This window comes from Lissotriton vulgaris, chromosome 2_1, assembly GCF_964263255.1.
Source record: "Lissotriton vulgaris chromosome 2_1, aLisVul1.2, whole genome shotgun sequence".
In the NCBI taxonomy this organism is placed as follows: domain Eukaryota; kingdom Metazoa; phylum Chordata; class Amphibia; order Caudata; family Salamandridae; genus Lissotriton; species Lissotriton vulgaris.
Window position 1 is genome coordinate 1,791,521,592 of NC_141687.1, and position 17,656 is coordinate 1,791,539,247.

Consider the following 17,656-nt stretch of genomic DNA (forward strand, 5'->3'; position numbering starts at 1 on the left):
ATATACAAAAATTGAATATTTACCACTAGGAGAAAAAATGTAAAGGCCAGAGGGTTACTTACATAGTTTGTGGCCCACCAAGACTTAAGTTTCAAGTACCATTGTAGTTTTGGTCCTAAGGTAATGGCAAAGTCTTTGGCGAGAGCATTCATTCTCCTGAAATCTGTTTCATCCATCAGGGGTTTCACAGAATCCAAATACTAGAGCAAAAATTAAACAAAGCATGGTTAAATCAGTGCACTATCAAGGGCACTGAGACACAAAATAGTCCTCCGAGTTAGGTGAGAAAACTGTATTTTGGAGTGGTTAATTTTAGAAAATTTAATTTTGTGCAAGAACCTTTTTTTATTTCATCCTCACTGTCTATTGTAAATTATTTACTCAATGTATTTTAACACATATTAGACCCACACACATCTCTGCTATCTACAGTACAAAACACGAATACTAAACCCATCATTCAAAAAAACAAAAAACGATACATGCCGTAAAGCACTGATGTAAAATCACAAATGAAGATGTCCTAACAATCAGCAGCGGGATTTTCAAACCACAAAGGGCAGAGTCAACTGGTGCAGGAGCCAAATATTAACACATGGGGTACGTGTCATTTATTTAGGTATTTAGGTATGTTGAGTTCAAACATCTTTCTTGTTGTTGGTTCGAATACTGGATTTCACCATTTTTTGTTTGCACAGGTCAATGGCCTCATTTCCAAAGACAGCCATCCACGAACTCAAAATAAAACTATTCATGGTCATTGGATGCGGTAATGGGGTCTGCAGGGTGTTACGTCCTGACCACAGTTACTCACTGAAAGAAGATACAGCTGGAAATTCATCTGCTGTTGTGAATGTAACAATTCTGTTGAGGTTTTAATCAGCATATGAATGCTATCACATAGTGGGTGGGGCAGACAGGTTTGACTTCAAAATAATGTAATGAGGCTCTTGAATGAAAAGATAATATCTTGAAGTGTTTAAGAGACCACAAATTAAGAGCTGCTAAACATAAGTAGAGTGCAGGAAGTATCAGCCCATGACGGTGAGCCAGTAGCGTACAATCCTTCAACAGAAAAGAAGTAAAGAGTTCTAATCACCGAAGGTTTTAGCCCAAAATTAAAATGAATTCCGAAGACTTTCCTGGACTTCACCATTAGATGGTGGAGCAATGGTGGGCATGTGAATCTATAACAGGTTCATGCTGTACAAATGTGCAGACAGAAGCCCAAACAAGGCAGAGAAAGCAGCAAAGGTATTCTGAAGTAACTTTAATTCACCTGACAACACTCATGCTCTTTAACAGAAACTCCGGAGAAAGTTAAAAGAAATAAGCACAGACCAATTGATCTCAAAAGCAAAATATATGTTGTATAATGACCACAAAAGTCGTGCTATAAGGCTCCCGACGGCGTGAGTAGCACACAAGTCTAGACTCGCAGCTGAAAGATCCACTTTATTGACACTGTCTTAATTCTGCACAGTACAGTACATTCTTCTTCTTTTGTTTTTTATATTTACTCTCTTATTTCTTCTTCTTATTGCTTTTTTTCTATGTATAAACCACAAGTGGTTCTTCTATATTCTTGGACTCCCTTATATCGTATAGGAAAATGGTAATTCTTTAACTCTTTAATTTTCTGATTACTTGTTATTCGGAACCCATCCTCTTCACCTTTTTCCCTAGTTTCTTTTATCCCACCCTCCCCCACATATTCTCTGTATACTTTCTTTCTTCTTCTTTTACTTCCATCTCTCATAATAAATTATATTTATTTTCTCATCCTGTTTACTACAGTTTATCTGCTTCTTCCTTCTATTATCTTAATACCTTCCTCTTTATTCTTTATATCAACTCTGTCGTTCAAACTAATACCTTTTCATTTTCAACGCTCATATTGCTGTGAATACATCCTCCTCTCTCCGACCCTTCCGCATAATTTCATGGAACGTTAATGGCCTTAAACATTTTATAAAACGTATAAAAATTCTCTCCTATCTTAAAACTAAAAGAACTGATGTAGCTCTCTTGCAGGAGACTCATCTTAATGCTTTGGAATCTTCCAAGTTGCAACGGGAATGGGTGAGAAAGGTCATTCACTGCAGACTATCTGCGCAGCCTCTCTCCGACAAGAATCAACCATGAAAATGTGGTGTTGCTATTCTTTTGCACAAATCCCTGCCTTTCTCAGTCATCAAAACTTGGACTGATCCTGAGGGTAGATACGTTTTTGCTAAATTGAAAATTGGAGGGAAAATCTTGTGTTAGCTCAGTTTATGCCCCATTAGGTGCTAAGCGTTCTTATTTTCTCAACCTAAATCGTCCACTTATTGAAAACCGTGCATCCAGCTATATTATTGGGGGTGACTGGAATTTAGATCGTGATGCAATTCTAGATAAAACTGGTCCCTTAGAGTAGACAGATGTAATGCTGCTGACAGAGCATTATAGGGGGGATATCACAGTGGACCATGGATTAGTAGATCATTGGTGTCTCTGTCACCCTTCAGATCAAGAATATACATTTCTCTCTTCGGCTCATGACTCAAAATCTAGAATAGATTATTTTCTTGTCTCCCATCCTGTAGTTCCACTTTTTAATGAATCCCATATCTTGGAAACCGCCATTTCAGATCACTCTCGCATTCTCATTGCCCTAGAACTTGGTCTAACTTTTACAGGTCGAAAACCATGGCACATGAATATCCAAAAGTACTGTTTACATCAGGGCAAATATCAGTTACGCTCCCATTTTAAGGAATATCTAAACAACAACAAATTATCAGTTTCTTCTTCAAGAACTATTTGGGGAGCTGTAAAGGCAACTATCCGCAGACAATTGAAGAGAGGCGCAGCTTTGGCCAACAAAGCGCCGTACTGAACTTGAGGCTCAAATCATCTCTAACTCCCGTACTGAACTTGAGGCTCAAATCATCTCTAACTCGTCTATATACCTACCAATCCACCTTAAGTAATCGCAAATCTTTGGAATTAGCTAAAATGGAACTCAATAACTTGTATACCTCCAAAGCAGAATATTCCCTTCAACATTTAAAAGGGAGACATTACGAGCAAGGCGAGAAAGCAGGCCGATTGCTTGCGGCACAACTTAAACAACGTGATGCCTCCATGGCCATCCCAGCAATACGTTCTGAATCGGGGGATATTTTCATTAAATCGCAGGAAATAGCCAATACGTTTGCTTCCTTTAATAAGAAACTTTATACTCCCGAAAATTCAGTAACTGACGACCATATATCCAGTTATCTAAAAAATATTGATCTTCCGTGTCTTCCAGATGAGGATAGGAAATTACTTTGCGGTGATATTACTAGAGAGGAGATTGCTGGTGAAGACGGTTTTCTTGCAGAATACTACAAGTGGTCTGGAGAGGAAACAATTGACGTTCTTCATTCTGCTTTCCATGAAGCTATCCAGACTTCTCTTGGTCCTATTTCAAATAAGGCATTAATTGCAGTTATTTCCAAACCAGGCAAGGATCCACTAGTCAGCGGTAGCTATCGACCTATCTCCTTAATAAATGGAGATGTTAAGATATTGGCAAGTATCTTAGCGGCGAGGCTTAGAAAAGTCATCCCCTCTCTGGTACATCATTCGCAGGTTGGTTTTGTCCCGGGTCGATTATCGAGAAATCGTATTAGAACATTAGCTCATACCTTATGGTCTGCTAGAGATTTGATGGAGGATGCAGTCGCTCTTTCTCTAGATGTGGAGAAAGCGTTTGACCGCATTGACTGGGTTCATTTGTTTGCCGCTATGAGGCATTTTGGTTAAGGTGAGAAGTTTATCTCTATGGTTCGCCTACTATATGACGATCCAACAGATCAGGTTAATTGTGGAGGTTTTCTTTCGGATCCTTTTTCAATTAAAAAAGGTACCCGTCAAGGTGGCCCATTGTCTCCCCTCTTATTCTTACTAGCGATGGAACCTCTTGCTTCGCTTATTCATCACTCGCCCCGGATTCAGGGTATACCGATAGCGGGAGGAGTATCCAAATTATACTTATACGCTGATGATATCCTTCTTACGATTAAAAATCTTTCCCGTTCATTACCAAATTTGCTTGAAATTATTAAACAGTTCTCAGTGATTTCCAGTTATGAAGTGAACTGGGACAAAAGTGAAGCTCTACCACTCTCTCCTTGTACCACAACGGCTTCTATGGATGGCTATCCGTTTTGCTGGAAATCATCCCAATTAATATATCTTGGAATTCTGATCAATTGTGGATTGGAGAGAATGGTTTCAGATAACGTCTCTCCTCTCATAGCTCATAGCACAAATGGAAGTTGATTTTGCCAAATGGTCTCTTTTGAGTTTCTCTATGTGGGGAAGAATACAGGCAGTGAGAATGGTTACTTTGCACTGATTTACTTATGTCTTGGGAATTCTCCCAATTATTATACCTTTAGCCACACTTCGTCGCATAGATTCTCGTATTCGATCTTTTGTCTGGGGAAATACGCAACCTTGTTTGTCTGCTGCTAAACTAATAGCACGCCGCTCCCATGGTGGTCCAAGTCTACCATCGATAGAGCACTACTCTCTAGCTTTACACCTTTCACAGCTGTCTTAGTTGCTCCCAGGTGCAACTGACTCTCCTCAATGGGTTACAATAGAACTCTCAATACTTGAATATGAGGATGGTCTTAATTTTTTATGCAATGTTCGTAAACCTAGGACTACTCCTGCACATCCTGTGCTCAATGCCACATATTAAACATAGAAACGTGCACATCATCTACTGCGAATTGCCCAATCGTTTACATTCTAAAGCTCCCATCTGGAAGAATGAAAGCATTCGCATTAAAGGACAAGCAATTTCCTGGCCTGAATGGAGCTCAAGAGGAATCTTAATCTTAGATCAACTTATAGTAGGTGGTGAACTGAAATGTTTTGAAATTCTCTGTGAAGAATTTGATCTTCCTTTACATAAGGCTTCAAGATATTTACAACTTCAACCTTCTCTGAAGAGATGGCTTGGCCTTCCCCCTTGGACACTACAAACTTTGCTGATTTTTACTTTTCTTTGCACTTGGGGCCGACATAAAGGTGTAATGTCAGGTTTATATAGATCTCTTATTAAACATTTATATTCGCAGCCCCTTCTTTCTACTCTCCGTGATAAATGGCAGGAACTGCTTCATATCACCATAGGCGAAGATACCTGGCCAGATATATTCGAAGCCCTGGATAAGGGCACTTGTGAAGCACGAATGTAGTTCTGTTTTTTTTAAAACTTTACATGATTGGCATTTGAATCCATTAAAGTTGCAACGAGCTGGATTCTCGTCGCATTCTTGGTGTTGGAGATGCTCTGAAGCTAATTGTGACCTCCTGCATATAATTTTTGAATGTCCTTTTATACAACGATTTTGGCAGCAAATAGGAGCTACACTACTAAAAAATATTCCTCTTTCACTCCCATTCACACTTGACACTATTTTGCTATAGGACTGTAGGAGTTTTCCTACAATTTCACGACCTCAGAATCGACTCTTACACACTGCACTTTCTACTCCTAAACGATGTGTTTTAAGACTGTGGCAATCACCTAGCCCTCCCTCTAAAGAGGACTGTATGTTTGCGATGATACAGACAGCATCCTATGAACATGTAAGTTATACGATGCAAGACCAAGAACACATCTTCAACGAAAAGTGTGCAAACTTAAAACGGAAAACAAGCTATTAGCGGCTAAGCTTGACGATCAGGAAGGCCTCTCCAGACGCAATAATGTTCGTATCATAGGCGTACCAGAAGATAAGGGGGCCCAGCAATGGATCTATTTGTCGAGGATCTCACCAAGACCCAGCTCAAGCCTCGAGGACTGTCCAGTTTCTTCTCGGTGGAAAGAGCCCATCGAGTACCTGGAGGCCGACCTAAACCCGGGGGCCCCCCAGACCAATCCTGCTCGTATCTTTAACTTTTGTGACCACAACGTTATACTTCAAACGGCACAAGTGGCTCCTCCATTGCGCCTAGAGAACTCTGTCATTTTATTCTTCCCGGACCATACAGTAGATGTTAATAAACAACGACAGAGTTTTCTGGAGGTGAAGAAAGAACTCAGATGCCGGGAACTCAATTACTCAATGCTCTTCCCAGCTAAGTTGCGGGTAATTGCGGACGTTAAAACATGGTTCTTTGGGACGCCTGAAGAGGCTCACGACTGGCTGGAGGGATGACGGCAGCCTCCAGGGCCGCAAAGATCAGGCAAGAATCAACAACAATGACTATTGGATGTGACATCGCAGGGCTCGATAGACACAGGCTCCACAGATGGCTAAACGCAGGCAGAGACTGCAAAATGAGGACACTCCGGGCACCCGTGCTCAAGGTCTGCAACATGAATAGAGGCCACCAAGGAAAAAGTATAGCGATACAGCACCAGTGAAACAGATTTACTGGACTACCGTTCTTGGCAAGGTGCACCTTGAATTTCTGCCCCTCTGGGTGTCTTAGCACTAACGCATTGCTTTTTAAGCTGAGACGGAACTAATCTACCGATATGGTATTGAAAGAGGGAATGGCTCGGGTGATTGCCGGACTGCTCTCCTCCTCACGCAAGTACAAGTTATGGGGAATAAGCACTCTGCGAAGTTGGGGTGGCGGGTAGTTGTATGTCCGTCTTGCAAGGAGGCAGGGAGGGGGTTGGGGGATTGGGACCAGTTTCAGTTTGTATTCACTTTGTTCACACAGGTACACAAAATATTGATTACGTTTATACACAGTTTGTGCACGCTAACTGTATTGCATTGCTCTCCATGCACCAGCGTCAACCATACACCCACTGACAAGAGGGGACAACTTGACCGATCTCATGCAAGCACAGGCAGAGACCTCGAATATGTTGGTCCCCCCTTTCTCAATCATATCATGGAATGTAAACAGTTTATGTGACAAGATAAAGGGGGGGTTGGTACTGCAATACCTTAAACGACAAGCTCCAGCAGTAGCCCTTATCCAAGAGCCGCACTTAATGGGTTCGGCCTGTAAGGCCTTTGATAGGTGGGGATTTAAAATGGCAGCACACCTGAATTCACTTCAGGTTCGCAGGGTGTGGGGATTCTAGTTCGCAAAATTTTTCCACTCGCTATAAACGGGTCCTGGACGGACGATCAGGGATGATTCGCAGCTCTCATATGTCAATGGGAAGGGTGAGCATACAATTTAGTCTCTGTATATATCCCACCTGCTCTGCAGAACCTAGCCTTCCCGGCCCTTGGTGTATTTCTGCTCACACTCCCGAAATGGTGAATTGGTCATAGGGGGTGACTTTAATGCCACGCTCGACGCTATGCTTGACAGACAACCTCCGAGGGAAAAATGCAGAACCCACCTTCGTCTGGCAGAATTTCTTGATGCCTTTGGTCTTATAGACGTTTAGCGCTTGCGTTTCCCTCAGGAACGACAATACACCTTCCATTCGGGTGCACAGAATAGCCTTTCCAGGATAGATTATATCCTTACACTATCATCTCGTTTGAAGAGAGTGTCAGAGATCTTCCACCTCCCCGAGGTATCTCCGATCACTCCCCTGTTATGATGTTATGATACAAGTCTCACTTTCTGGGGAGGCGTCGCATATATCCCACATACCCCGGCTTTCCGAAGGACCCCACTATTTGGGAAGGCAGTTTTACGGGGCCAAGCAATATCCTTAATCACATCTCATGAATGTGATAAAGTACAGCAGGTGCAGACTCTTGAGCAGGCAGTGAGCTATGCCTTAGTCGAACACTCCCCATAAGCCAACAATACCACAACCCTTAAGCTGAGCCTAGCAAAGCAGGAATAAAGGAACTACATGTTGTAGGAGGCAAAAGCCAGGGTCACCAAAATACAGCTCACTATTTACAAAGTTGACGAAAAACCTGGCAAGCTTTTAGCTTGGTTGGACAAAAGGGAGCGAGCTGGTCGCTGGGAGGCACAACTGAATTCAGACACCTGGGTGGCAATTACAGACCCACAAAAGATAGTAAACACGTTTGCGCTCCTTTATGAGACAATATGTACCCCTAAAGCCACAACGACACTAGAGGAGAATCTGACATTTCTTAAAGACATACAGATGCCCCTTCTTACACCTCACAATGTTCAGGCCTTGGAGGCAGACTTGACACCTGATGAAATAACACTAGCCATAAATGGGCTCCAATCAGGGAAAGCTCTAGGTCCCAATGGCATTTCCATCGAACTCTAGAATAAAGCAGCATGCAAACTTGCGCCACACTTGGTCAAAATGTATGAAGCCAATCTTAGGGCAGGAACACTTTCTAGAGATCAACGCACAGCGATAATCGTGGCGATTCCAAAACCCGGTAAACCCCGCAGGAATGCTCCTCATATCGCCCAATCTCGCTGCTGAATGCAGAAGCCAAAATAATAGCAAAGACACTAGCTGCTAGGCTCCAACCATACCTTGCAACTCTAGTACATCCTGACCAATCAGGTTTAATCCCAGGCCGGAACACAGCACCTAATTTGCTAAGGCTTAATAGTGTAATGGCATGCATACCTACTATCCAGGAAGAGGCTGTCATACTCTCCTTGGACGAACGTATGAATTTTGATCTAGTTGAATGGCCCTTTCTTTTCGCAGTACTACGACACTTTGGCACTGACCCCAAATTTTGCACCTGGATCCAACTCCTCTACACACAGCCTTTGGCACATGTGGTGGTAAATGGACGAGTCTCTGCCGACTTTCCTCTAGGTCGTGGGACAAGACAAGGCAGTCCGTTTGTGGAAGTGGATTAATAATAACCCACTGGTGCAGGGTCTCCCTTTAGTCCACCGGTTCTCAACAAGGAAGGAGGAATCGACACTGGAGCGAAGTACAAACCATAGGTCATTTAATTAGCATTCATGAATGGGGCTCCGACCGACAAGCACCACAGGAGAGAGCACGCCGAACGATGGTTACATGGGTTTTTATAGCAAAGATCACAAACAAAGGATGCCCAGATGTAAATAGAGCTTTGGGAAGCACACACAAATGAAACAAGTGGTAAGAATCAACAGCCTTGGTGCCTTGTCTAACTGTCGCGTCCTGAAGCTGCACAACAAGATATGCTATCTGAGCAAACTTTTACTTGAGGCTTTACCGCTGACTGAAAAACCCTGTGCAGATCCCAGCTGTTCTTTTGTGCATGTATGCACAGCCTACAATGCCCCAATCTAGATTCTTTGTACAGATGGGGTGTCAAGGATAGAGCCAGGTTGAAAGCAAGGCAGGGGTGAGAAATGGATGAGTCATAGCATAATCAAAAAACGAGAGAATCAGATATTACATTTGAACACGTTGTCTCCCCTTCTGTTTGCTCTGGTACTGGAGCCATTGGCGGCCTGAATAAGGATGGATCCTATGAAACGTGGGCTCAAGTGGATGGAGGGATGGGAGTATCGCATCTCCTTGAATGCTGACGACATCTTGCTATATATGGCATCCTCCAGAAGATCAATAATTGGACTATTAGATATTTGTGCGTCGTGAGGTAGATTCTCGGGCTATACTATCAACTGGGCAAGTTGGTTCTTTACGTGCTTAGTTGCCAGCCTCGGCGGATGCCGCCGGACTGCATGAATCCAGGTTTCGGATGGGGGGGGGGGGGGTCAAGTATTTTGGATTATATGTTACTCCACAACCTGCACATTTCATTGAGAAAAACCTTTTGGAGCCTCTGAAAAGACTCCACCACAACGTTAAATATTGGCACTCCCTGTCATGGACACTCTTGGGCGAAGCCGTCCAGTTCAAAATGATGTTTTTAGACAACAGTGGTCCCTAAAAAGGAGAGGGAGTAAGGAACAATAAATATAGACTCAATCGTTTCTATATTAGTTTGACATATCCAGCCGAATAGAGGTCTGATATTTACTAGTAAAAATAAGGGAGTTTTATACAACAATACACAAAGTGGGGCACAAGCCTGTGCCCTATTGAACGCATCAACATACAAATAAGCGACAAAACATGAAACAAAGGGCTTTTAGGCAAAAGCTTAAGGTTTGTTGCACTAAGGATTGCACAGTGTCAAAGTACAACAGAACACAACCTACACCTTTACACTGTTTAGTACATATAAATGTATAATTTGTTTACAAATTGTCGATGGCGTTTCGATCCGCCTATGAGGTACGCGGATCATCATCAGGACTTAAGTGTTATGCCTAAAGATAACAAGCCTCAATTGCCGAGGAGTTTAGGATCGTGGGAAAGGCGGAAGTGGTCCGGATGTAATGTATCGGGACACGTGGCTCAATCGTGCGCAATGGCACCAGGAACTCCAGTGGGGACCGGGAGATTGAGCGTAACCGGCAGCGCTATGGCTGGTAAAACAACGGATAGCCTGGGTAGAATGTAGAGATTGTTCAGCGCTTGGGAGCCGACAAGATAGTCGGTATTGAAGGGATAAGGACTGCTCAATCGCGGGTTCCAGTAGAGTGAAGTCACTGTTCAAAATGATGGCCCTCCCCAGGTTCTATACACCCTGCAGAACACTCCATTCTCGGTTCCTCACTCCTACTTCAAAGCGATTGACACAGAAGTAAGTCCTCTTCTCTGGGATGGGAAACCTGCCCGCATAGCCATGCATAAATTGGTATGGGGCTGGTATGATGGTGGAATGGCCCTACCAAACATCAAAACATGCTATTGGGGGCGTGGCCAAGATGGCGGGGTGAGCGGACGCTTCTTCCCGCAGCTCCCCCGGCCCGACTAAGCCCGAGCCCTTTTTCGTCAGCCTCTCTCCCCCCGCTGAAGCTTGGCGGCAAGGGAAAGGTGGCGGAGACCCTGGGGCACATTTTGGTGCAACTTTGGTCCCGATTGCTCCAGCGGAGGCACGCTTAGAGACCGATAACCTAACGGCGGAGCGCCACGGAGGCGGAGCGGTGCGGAGCGCTGGCCGGGAGGCTTGAGTGGACCCTGATGCTGGTGTCTGGTGGCCTGGCGCGGAGTTCGCCTGCATTCTCGCATTAGACTGTGCCCGGTGTGGTACGCCGAATGGATAACTACTGCGAGCTGTCGAGAAGGGAGAAGCCTATTGTCTGATCGTGGAGGCATTTGGCTCAGAAGAGGTGGCTTCCTACATTGTGTGAGCCCTGGCCCCATTGCCAGTTTATGACAGTGCCCAGGATCTGGGGCCAGGTCGACTATTTCCCTTATCTGGCTCGTTGGCCCTGGAAGGGACTCATTCAGTGACACTGACTCTTGGCGGGGCCTGGACAGTGCTACCGGGCTCGACTGGTCTACCCGGCTACGCCCATCCGCCATCTTGTCTTCACGACGACGGTGACGAAGCCCTCCGTCAGTGTCGCCTGGGAACAGCTCCTACAGCCCTGGCCCTGCATAGACCTGCACAACTCTTTCTCCCTGAGGGAGGCTGCGGTCTGGGTCCCCCCTAGGGTGACCACTGTCCGAACTCTGGTTGGGATGCGAGTTACCCTCTGCGACAGGCCTGGCCCGCCATTTTGTCCTCGGTGGAGCAAGACCCTTGGTGTTCCTACTTCAACGGGCGTTCCCCCCGGCGGCGCCCTGCCGGCCGTTGGAGACTCATCGACGCTGATGCCTGCTGCTAGTGGCCTGGGATCACATAACTGACTGTGTGGAGTGCGACAGCCTACAGGGCACGAATGTCGGGGAACCGAGGATCGAGGAAGGGGGATCGCACCCTGCCGGACATGCTCAGCAGAGCCCAGCAACAGCGAGACAGGGCGCAACCGTCCCCAAGCTCTTCTAGAGCCGCAGCGACCCGACCGGGGGCGAGCCCCCCGTCACGAGGTCCTTCATGGAGGAACTCTTCAGTTTGCTTAAGGCCGATTTTCAGACGCTGAAGCAGGAGGTGGCCAGCGAAATGCGCGAGGTCCGTAGAGAGGTGGGGGGCCTAGGTGAGCGGATGGAGACGGTGGAGGCAGCGGCTCAAAGGCGGGACGAAGAGATTGTCCATTTGCAGCAAGACGTTCTCCGTCTCAGAGAGCAACATGTCGAACTCCAGGCACACAATGAGGACCTGGAGAACAGGTCGAGACGGAATAACATTCGGGTCCGAGGTGTGCCATCCGCGGAGGAAGGGACAGACTTGACGGGCTACCTGAAGGACTTGTTCAGGGAGATCCTGGGTGAGCCCGCGGACTTCCCGGTCCGAATCGACAGGGCCCACAGAGTCGGTCGACAGCGACAGGCGACGGCACCTCCACCGGATATCTTGGCCTACCTCCCGGATTTCCCGGTGAAGGAACGCATCATGGCTGAAGCCCGCAGGAAACAGCCATTGACCTTCCGCGAACGGCCTGTGGCGCTGTTTCAGGACCGGTCTGCTATCACCCTACAGAAGCGCAGGTCCTTCAAAATCGCAACGGATTTCCTGCGAGAGAATGAGACGCCGTACTCTTGGGGACATCCCTTTCGCCTGATATTCCGCTGGAACGGGGTGCTACACCAGCTGCGTTCCCTGCAAGATGTCTGCGGTGTCCTAGGTCTAACGGCCGCGGAAGAGGGCGACACGACACCGGGTTGGAGGCGTTCTGATCGAAGAGGACGACGGCGGTCGGCGAGGAGGAGATCGATGGCGAGCGCCGGACGGCCGGACTCACCCACTGTCAGGGCGGACATGGCCAGCGCCCTGAGAGAAGCGGCCAGGGACTCGGCTGCCACGAACGGTGTCGCCATGACGGCGTAGACTCACTCCGGGGGGAGATGGACATAGCTTCTTCAATACCAGGTTTGGGGGTTGGAGGGAGGGTCGGGGAAGGGGCGGGGAGGGCGAGTGGCAGGACGTCCACTTTCTGACCTTTCCACAGACTTGTCCGTTTTGGGACATGACTGGGACAATGGGCTGTTTGGCTATGGGTGGGGAATTGGCTAGTTGCCATGGGTCTGTTTTGGTTGGGGTTGGGAGTTGTTTGGGGGTTGAAGGGGTACCGTCCACTGTTTCAAATGTTATTGCTTGGTTCTATTTTGCTTGCCCTGCGCGGCTGTCCTGCGCCCCCCCCTGCTCATTGAATGCCTGCGGCCTAGCGCTCCCGGTCCCTTGGGAGTATGTCATCACTGAAGGTAGTGACCCTTAATGTTAAGGGTCTGAATAACCCTGTGAAGCGAAGGGCGATCCTGTCTCTGCTGGAGGGGACACAGGCAGTTATATGCCTCCTGCAAGAAACCCATTTACTATCACGGGATTGTCACAGGATGCGCTCTAATGAATTCCCAACTCAGTTTTTCTCCTCTGCTGCTTCTAAGACCGCGGGGTGGCCATTTTGCTAGCGAGCTCCTTCAGAGGGGAGGTGTTGTACAAATTTGCGGAACAGAAGGGGAGGCTATTGGCCTACCGCCTCCGGCTGGGGGACACTACGTTCACTATTGGCTCAGTATATAGCCCAAATGACCACCAAGAGAGCTTTCTGGACTCGGTGCTGGTGGACGTGACTGCCTCTCCTGATGGACATGTTATTCTAGGGGGCGATTTGAATATAGTTTTTGATTCTACACTCGATAGGTCAGCGCAGCGATACCCGCAGACTGGGGAACTTTCACAGGCTGGGAAGGCTCGAATCACTGACATGGATCTGCATGATCTTTGGCGCACGCTCCACCCCACGGATAGGGACTACTCTTATTATTCACATGCGCACCGGACCTACGCACGGTTGGACTACTTATTGGTTAGTGGCCCGATGCGTGCTGCTGCTACGGGGGCGGACATTGGGGTCCTGTCGCTGTCTGATCATGCGCCGGTCGTGGGCGCCTTTGCGCTGCCGACGGCCTCCCCCTCTCGGGGGGTGTGGCGCCTTAGAGACACCCTCCTGCACAAAAAAACGGTTGTGAAACAGATTGAGGAAGCGATTCGGGACTACCAGGCACACAATGATAACCCAGACACCTCGCCAGCGACACAGTGGGCGGCGCTGAAGGCGGTTCTTAGGGGGGAGTTAATTTCCATCTCCTCAGCTGAAAACAGGGAGAGACAGCGCAAGAGGGAAGAGCTGACTTCCCAGGTCCGGGAATTGGAACAGGTCCATCGCCGCACCGGAGCTCCTAGGGTGTGGAGGCAGTTGAAGGCTGCCAGGAAGCTCCTGTCGGCATTGGACATGGATAGGGCGGAATACGCGGCGCTGCGTCTCAAACATGCGTTTTACACGGGTGGGGATAGGTGTGGCAAACTCTTGGCAAACAGGCTCCGTATCGCGCACCAACGTAACGTGGTGAAGGAACTACTCGGCGCTGACGGGGTGGCGGTCTCTGATGACGCCGCGGTGGCTGAAACGTTCTGTAGTTTTTATGAAGCGCTCTACGCGGGGGAACCCCCCTCGTCACAGGATGCCACGGAATATTTGGAGTCAGTAGCCCTTCCGGCGCTGGACCCAGCACAGGCGGAACACCTCGAACGTAACATCCACGTGGAGGAGGTGATATCAGCGATAGCCAGGCTCAAACACGGGAAAGCTCCTGGCCCGGACGGTTACACGTCCTTGTTTTATAAAACCTTTTGCCCGGTCGTGGCCCCTATTCTCACCCGCCTGTTTAACTCCTTCTCCGAGCCGGGAGCCATCCCACCGGACCTTTTAAGGGCAACGGTCTCAGTGATCCCGAAACCTGGGAAGGACCGAGCCCTTTGCGGCTCATACAGGCCTATCTCGCTCCTGAATGTCGACCTTAAGCTGTATACAGGGATTCTAGCATCTAGGCTGGCCTTGCATCTGCCAGACCTGGTCGAGGCTGATCAAGCTGGCTTTGTGCCTGGCAGACAAACCGTCGATAACACTAAGAGAGTGGCGCACATTTTGGAGAAAGCTTCGCGGATCCCGGGTGAACGGATGTTGCTAGCGGTGGATGCCGAAAAGGCATTCGATCGGGTTCACTGGCCTTATCTCGAGCAGGTGTTCAAGAAACTGGGTGTTGGAGACAAATTCTGTTCGATGGTCTTCAATTGCTACAAGTACCCTTCGGCGACGGTGAGGGTTAATGGGTGCAGTTCCCGCAGTTTTGCGATCGAACGGGGCACTAGGCAGGGATGCCCGCTTTCCCCACTCCTCTTTGCTCTCTATATGGAGCCGTTTGCCCAGAGAATTCGCCAAAACCCAGATGCGATTGGGATCAAGATGGGGCAGTATATCCACACGGTCAGTCTTTATGCGGACAACGTCCTGTTGACCTTGGATGATCCTAGACGGGCCCTCCCCGCTTGTATTCAGGAACTAGACGCTTTTTCGAAAGTGGCTGGTTTTAAGATGAGCATGGCCAAGCCGGTGGCTTTGGATGTGTCCCTGGCCGCGGATACTAGACAAGATCTGCAGCGGCTCTTCCCCATGCAATGGTCATCATCCCTGGTGCCGTATCTGGGGATTCTGCTAGCGCCCACGTTGCCAGCGATGGTAACGGCCAACTATGCCTCTCTCAGCAGGAAGATCAAGGAAGAGCTGGGCCGCTGGAGTAAAAGCCTGCTGTCCTGGCTCGGCAGGATTGCGGCGGTCAAGATGACGGTACTGCCCCAGATCCTATACCTCTTTCGGGCCTTGCCGCTCCAGCCTCCTGTGGGCTGGATTAGACAGACGCAGGCCGACATCGCACGCTTTGTCTGGCAAGGCCGCAAGCCGAGGATGAAGAGGGTTCTTTCCATGCTGGCCCCGGAGGCGTGGGGCCTTGGTATCCCGGACCTCCGGAAATACTTCCAGGCGGCGCAGTTGCGCTATCTTGTGGAGTGGAGCAGGTGGGAATCCGACAAACACTGGCTCTTTCAGGACCAGGCGGTGGCGGGGCGCACCCTCCAGGAGGTTCCATTCTTGCGCCGGATTCATCGCCCCCCCAACCTCTACGTTTCTTTCGTCACGCGAGTCCCCTTGAGGGTATGGGACGCGATTAATGAGGTTCGTGAACTCACCACGTTCCCTTCGCCTTTCACGCCGATAGCGGACAACCCTGATTTCTCCCCCGGGATGGAACCAGGCGCTTTCTCCCACTGGAGGGAGGCGGGCTGCCGAGCGCTCTTCCAGATATATGGACCGGAGGGGGTGATCCCCTTTCAGCAATTGCAACAGGAGTTTCAATTGCCTGAGTCAGATAGGTTGCGATATATGCAGGTTAGGCATTGGGCGCTTCATTCTCAGGTGCGGAGCTCTGCTGACCGTCAGATAACGCCATACGAGCGGTGGTTGGTGACCCGCGCCTCCGATGCTAAACTAATCACCGATCTTTACAAATTCCTGCAGCCTCCTCCGTTTCATTTCTATAACCCGGGCAGGGAACGTTGGAATAGGGAACTGGGAAGGACACTTAGTCATAAAGAATGGGATCAAATTGCGCACCGAGCATATCACACAGGTCTCACAGAAACACTCACCAAAGTGTCCACGTATTGGTATTATACCCCGGAGAGGCTACACGAGATGAATAGGCATATCGAGAAGGAGTGCTGGAGGGGTTGTGGTCGGGTGGGGACCCTTACACATATACTTTGGGACTGTCCCTTGCTAGGAGCTTACTGGAGGGAGGTTCTCGACGAGATTGATGTTCATTTTGAAATTGAATTGCCACGCTTCCCGGCGTACGTATTACTGGGCCTCCCGAATGGCCTGATGTACCCGCTGAAGTCCCACAGGGGCAGGCAAATTGCGATAGCGCTGGGCTCAGCGATTCAGAACATTTTGATCCACTGGCATACCGCTACGGTCCCCTCCATCACAGGTTGGCTGCACAGGCTTTGGCATGTGCTGGGTATGGAGAAATTATCGCTTATGGTGGCAGGGGAAGGGGACCAATTTGATGAGTTATGGCAACCTTTTCACGCGCTTTTAACTACAGAATTTAGGGAACTCACCGGCCCAAGGTACCTCAGACTTCTAAGATTAACACCACCGGTGCCTTCACCTGACTAAAGGGACACAAGATCTGGGCTCACGGGGAGGGGGGTGTGGCGGGCGGGCAGGTTGCGTTATAGCCGAGTATTGGACGGGGGGAGGTGGGTGGGGGTTGGGGCGAGTTGGGGTGTTTGGAGGGAGGGGTTCTGGGGGTTGGTGGGGTTGGCTTATTGCATTATTGCCCTTCCTTTTCTAGACTGCTGAATGGTGTCAACTGTACTCAGCTTTTATCATTTTGCCATTGTTTTTCCTTCTTTTGCAGTAGCTTTGTCCACCATCGCACTCGTAGATTTCTGCTCAGCTTATCACCTGTATGTATGTAACCCTACTCCCCATGTTTCCTTACCTCCTCTGTTTTGTCTTAATAAAAAATGCTTTAAACCTAAAACATGCTATTGGGCTTCACAGCTCATTGTGGTAAACCAGTGGCTGCATGCCCTGCGCAACAAACCGGTGCTTCGCATGGATAGACACACTCTTGGTACTGAAGGTGTTATGGGTGCACTATACAACAAATCTCGTAAGAGCACACTACAGGGATCAACTGCACACACCGTACACATTTGGTTCACTGCGCTTTGTGCGCTTGGCTGGGAAGGGGTCTTAACACAACATACACCACTTTGGGAAACCTGACGACTAGGTAGACTTCATAATAGCAAAGGCTTCACCCGATGGAACCTAATTAGTATATCAAGGCTAGGGGACCTATGGAGGAAAGTTGGTGTCATTTCAGTCTTCCAACTTCAGGAGACATAAGAGATGGCATCGAAGGAACACT

The 17,656-nt window shown here is 48.3% G+C and overlaps 1 protein-coding gene and 1 long non-coding RNA gene across 5 annotated transcripts in view; both read right to left on the reverse strand.

Annotated features, from left to right (window-relative positions):
• CPT1A (carnitine palmitoyltransferase 1A) overlaps positions 1-17,656 on the reverse strand; it is a 404,991-nt gene that overhangs the window by 227,335 nt on the left and 160,000 nt on the right. For all 4 annotated transcript variants that reach the window (XM_086957836.1, XM_086957839.1, XM_086957840.1 and 1 more), the window contains exon 6: positions 63-200. In XM_086957836.1, the coding sequence (XP_086813962.1) occupies positions 63-200 (138 nt within the window). The remainder of the gene's footprint in view (positions 1-62; positions 201-17,656) is intronic.
• LOC147733282 (uncharacterized) lies at positions 1,771-5,742 on the reverse strand. The gene is made up of 2 exons (XR_015308715.1): positions 2,915-5,742; positions 1,771-2,877 (listed from the first exon to the last, which is right to left on the reverse strand). It is a non-coding gene; the product is annotated as an uncharacterized LOC147733282 (long non-coding RNA).